Source organism: Triticum aestivum, chromosome 7A, assembly GCF_018294505.1.
Source record: "Triticum aestivum cultivar Chinese Spring chromosome 7A, IWGSC CS RefSeq v2.1, whole genome shotgun sequence".
NCBI classification, from domain to species: domain Eukaryota; kingdom Viridiplantae; phylum Streptophyta; class Magnoliopsida; order Poales; family Poaceae; genus Triticum; species Triticum aestivum.
In genome coordinates this window covers 434,960,740-434,965,544 of record NC_057812.1, presented here as the reverse complement: position 1 = coordinate 434,965,544, position 4,805 = coordinate 434,960,740, and the positions used below count along the sequence as shown (strand labels likewise).

General features: G+C 57.5%; 1 protein-coding gene across 1 annotated transcript; it reads left to right on the top strand.

The window, feature by feature from the left end:
• The first annotated feature begins 574 nt into the window (after positions 1-574).
• Positions 575-4,185, top strand: LOC123147408 (leucine-rich repeat receptor-like protein kinase TDR). The gene is made up of 2 exons (XM_044566652.1): positions 575-3,513; positions 3,598-4,185. The coding sequence occupies exons 1-2, from the start codon at positions 654-656 to the stop codon at positions 3,957-3,959; spliced, it is 3,222 nt and encodes a 1,073-aa protein (XP_044422587.1). The 5' UTR covers positions 575-653; the 3' UTR covers positions 3,960-4,185.
• The last annotated feature ends 620 nt before the right edge of the window (positions 4,186-4,805 follow it).

Sequence of the window (4,805 nt, the reverse complement as noted above, 5' to 3'; positions counted from 1 at the left end):
GGCATTTGTTCTACTAGAAGGTGGTGCAGTTAGGCAGTCTCTTAGTCCTTTATATCTATTTTGTGTCACTGCTTCTACTTTTGTTGTCTAATGCATATATTTGGAGGATTTTTGGTCAAATGTCCCTGTTAGTGAATCTTATGTATTCCAAAGAAACCTTTTGTTTTGACAACAATTGGTGAGTTAGAATTAAAAGGGACCATACATCACAGAATCATTTGTAACTCTGTTATGCAAGGCAATTTAAAATGTTTGTCATATTATTGATTGATGGGTTATATAGTCCTCACATTATGATACAGTACAAATTGATTATGAATATGTTAGTAAGCCTATTTGTATCTTTGAATTAATCTTCTCCTACTAAAATATGCTAATGTTGATGTACATGGCTCACTGAATGCATAATCAAGCTAAGATCAGGATCCCAAATAGCCATCCTAATGCGTTTAGATAAGATTGAAACGCAAGACTGCCTCAAGAGGTGTAGTAACCATAAGAGCACCATAACCACTGGCAAGTTGGCGCGGCATAGTAACCATAAGACCACCATAACCACTCGCAAGTTGGCGCGGTATGTGTATGGCACATGAAAAAAGCTAGAGCTATGGCGGCTGCTGCTCCAGCAGCAGGCAAAGTCGTCTCTTTCTTGCATGCAAAGCCAGGCCCGCCCGACCATGGCCATCATCACCACCGCGCGCTCTCTCTTCTCCACTCCACTCTCCCTGTTCTCCACCACCACCTCCTCCTCCTTCCGAGCCTCTCATCATGATGTGCATGCACCAGTGCAGCGCAGCCATTACCTTTCCTTCCTCCATTTTACCATCGCCTCCCCTCCTCACACCGCCGACACCTCCACCATCATGGCCGCGCAGGTCCCCTTCCATGGCCTCCTGCTTCTGCTCCCGCTCCTCACCATCACCGCCGCGTCGTCGGCGCCGCTCCCTCTGCTCGCGCTTCTCTCTCTAAAGTCCTCCCTGAACGACCCGGCCGGCGCGCTCAGTCCATGGACGTACGCCGCGGCGGCCTCCTCAGGCGCCACCCGGTCGCTCTCCCCTCCGTGGTGCGCATGGCCTGGTGTCGTGTGTGACGCGGCCACCGGCGACGTCGTCGGGGTCGATCTGTCTCGCCGCAACCTATCCGGCACCGTCTCCCCCACGGCCGCCGCGCTGCTCGCGCCGACGCTGGCTTCGCTCAACCTCAGCTGGAACGCCTTCACGGGGGAGCTCCCGCCAGCGGTGTTCTTGCTCCGTCGTCTTGTGAAGCTTGACATCAGCCACAACTTCTTCAACTCCACCTTCCCCGACGGCATTGCCCGGCTCGGCTCCCTCGCCGTCCTCGACGCCTACAGCAACTGCTTCGTGGGCCAGCTTCCCCGCGGCATCGGGGAGCTCCAGAGGCTCGAGCACCTCAACCTCGGGGGCAGTTTCTTCAATGGGAGCATTCCGGTCGAGGTTGGGCAGCTTCCGCAGCTACGCTTCCTGCACCTCGCCGGGAACGCCCTTTCGGGGCGGCTGCCGAGGGAGCTTGGTGAGCTCACGCTGCTCAAACACCTTGAGATCGGGTATAATGGCTACAATGGTAGCATACCAGCGGAGTTTGGTGGGCTAAAGCAGCTGCAGTACCTCGACATCGCCGCGGCAAACGTGTCCGGCCCGCTTCCGCCGGAGCTCGGCGGGCTCGCGCGGCTCGAATTTCTGTTTCTGTTCAAGAACAGGCTAGCCGGCGCGATACCTTCGCCGTGGTCGCGCCTCCAAGCGCTGCAGGTTCTTGACCTGTCGGACAACCAGCTCGCCGGAGCTATCCCAGCCGGTCTCGGAGAGCTCGCGAATCTCACGACGCTGAACCTCATGAGCAACTTCCTCTCCGGCACGATCCCGGCGACGATCGGTGAGCTTCCCAACCTCGAGGTGCTGCAACTGTGGAACAACTCACTCGTCGGGAGGCTGCCGGAGTCGCTCGGTACGAGCGGGCGGCTCGTTCGCCTGGACGTGTCGACCAACTCCCTCTCCGGCCCGATCCCGTCGGGACTCTGCACCGGTCACCTTCTCCTCCGCCTCATACTCTTCGCCAACCGATTTGACTCCGCCATCCCGGCGAGCCTCGCCAACTGCTCGTCGCTGTGGCGTGTTCGGCTCGAGTCCAACCGGCTCTCCGGCACGATTCCGTCCGGCTTCGGCGCGGTGCAGAACCTGACGTACATGGACTTGAGCTCCAACGAGCTCACCGGCGGCATTCCGGCTGATCTGGTCATTTCCCCGAGCCTCGAGTACCTCAACGTCTCCGGCAACCCGATCGGCGGTACGCTTCCTAGCAATACGTGGCGGGCAGCGAAGCTTCAAGTCTTGGCGGCGAGCAAGTGCGCTCTGGACGGCGAAATCCCGCCGTTTGGCACCTCCGGGTGCGCAAACTTGTACAGGCTGGAGCTGGCCTGGAATGAGCTGAGCGGCGCGGTCCCCGGTGACATTGGCAGCTGCAAGCGGCTGGTGAGCTTGAGGCTGCAGCACAACAACCTGAGTGGCGAGATCCCAGCGGTGCTCGCGGCGCTGCCGTCGGTCACCGAGGTGGACCTCTCCTGGAACGCCCTCACCGGCAGCATCCCGCCGGGCGTCGCCAACTGTACTACGCTGGAGACCTTCGACGTGTCTTTCAACCATTTAGCACCGGTTGGGACGCCCTCCGGGTCGCCCAACCACGGCGAGGGCGGTTCAGCGTGGCGCACCGCTGCAATGTGGGTGTCGGCCGTGGCAGTGGCGTTCGCCGGGATGGTGGTGCTGGCGCTCACCGCGCGCTGGCTGCAGTGTCTGGAGGACGACTCGGTGGCGGCGAGCAGTGGCGGAGCGGGAGGGGCACGCCCTAACGTAGTCGTCGGGCCGTGGAGGATGACCGCGTTCCAGAGGCTGAGCTTCACAGCGGACGACGTGGCACGGTGTGTCGAGGGGAGCGACGGCATCGTCGGCGCCGGGTCGTCGGGAACGGTGTACCGGGCGAAGATGCCCAATGGCGAGGTCATCGCCGTGAAGAAGCTATGGCAAGCCCCGGCGCAAAAGGAGACAGCCGCAGATCACGCGGCGATGCAAATGGACACACAAGACGGCGGCGACGGCAATGAGAGGGTGCTCGCCGAGGTGGAGATGCTCGGCCACCTGCGCCACCGCAACATCGTTCGGCTGCTCGGGTGGTGCACAAACGGCGAGACGACGATGCTGCTCTACGAGTATATGCCCAACGGCAGCCTCGACGAGCTCCTTCACGGCGCCACCGCGGGAAAGACGCCGAAGGCGCGGCCGGAGTGGGACGCGCGGTACAGAATCGCCGTGGGCGTGGCGCAGGGCGTGAGCTACCTCCACCACGACTGCCTGCCCGCGGTGGCGCACCGCGACCTCAAGCCCAGCAACATCCTCCTCGACGCCGACATGGAGGCCCGCGTGGCCGACTTCGGCGTTGCCAAGGCTCTCCAGGGCGCCGCGCCAATGTCCGTCGTTGCCGGCTCCTGCGGCTACATCGCACCAGGTGAGCAAAGACTCGCGCATGGTTCGATACCGATGCTGATCAATGCCGTCGTCGTCGCCATTAACCTCTCAGTGTTTTTCTCAGAGTACACGTACACACTGCGCGTGGACGAGAAGAGCGACGTGTACAGCTACGGCGTGGTGCTGCTGGAGATTCTTACCGGGCGGAAGTCGGTGGAGGCGGAGTACGGGGAGGGCAGCAACATTGTGGACTGGGTGAGATCCAAGGTCGCCGGCAGCGGCGGCGGCTTGCGCGACGTGATGGAGCACGTTAGCAGCAACAGCGAGCCGGCGCGGGAGGAAATGGCGCTGGTGCTGCGGGTGGCGCTGCTGTGCACGAGCCGGTGCCCGCAGGACAGGCCGTCGATGAGGGACGTGCTGTCCATGCTGCAGGAGGCCAGGCCCAAGCCCAGCCGGAAACCGGCGGCGAAGAAGCTAGTGCCGTAGATGGTGATGGGCTCCGGCACAAATTACGTGCTAGCTGTACGGTGTACCGCGTAGTTAACTCACAAAACAGCGCTCGTGTCATGTGCATTTTGTGTACCATACTACCAATGCCCTGAGTGAGCTTTAACCGTTTGTATTCAAGCGTTCGTGTCAGTATCACCGTGGTATTGTATTTGCCCTCTCGATAAAGGATGTGGTTTATGTGCAATGCTAGTAATGTTAATTACGGGTTTGATGTAAGGGTGTGGTTAGTTCTCATTCGACTGAGACTTAACCAAGTCTCAATCAAGTATCAGAACATATAAAAATAAGAAAAAAATCTAAAAGAAAATATATATATGGGTCTTCATATAAGATCTCAAGAATATAGCAAAGTCTCAGTCACCTAAAATTTAGCAATCATGTTACCGCAATGACAAACGTGAATGATTGTTAATGGAGACATGGGGAGGAAGGGGCCCACCCCTCAAAATTGGGGGGAGGGGATTAGTTAGGAAATTTCCATACCGGCCCGTGGATGTAGGGATATTGCATAAAGTGATACAAGCTTCCATCTAATGATACGCATCCAATCTGTGCATACGTCCATTGCTTCCGAACAAAGAAGGATTACATCAGGATGACTCTATATCTCCAATGTTAGGGACCAGCTACATGCTAGTCCATTGAATTCTCAATTTAAGACAGTTGAATTCTAGTCTGGCGTTGATTTCTATCTAATACTATAGGAAAAACACACGTCGTCAAGTGTCAATGTATAAGCCGAGTGTATTTTATCGCGTCCTCGCCTTAGGTTAGGGTAAAACGAGTACAAACTAAAGAGCGCACGAGAGAAAAGAAAACGCG

Excerpts from the sequence above, each read along its gene's own strand:
- LOC123147408 (XM_044566652.1), top strand. The coding sequence starts at position 654 with ATGCAAAGCCAGGCCCGCCCGACCATGGCCATCATCACCACCGCGCGC. Across the intron at positions 3,514-3,597 it reads CTGCGGCTACATCGCACCAG|AGTACACGTACACACTGCGC; the intron begins GTGAGCAAAGAC and ends TGTTTTTCTCAG.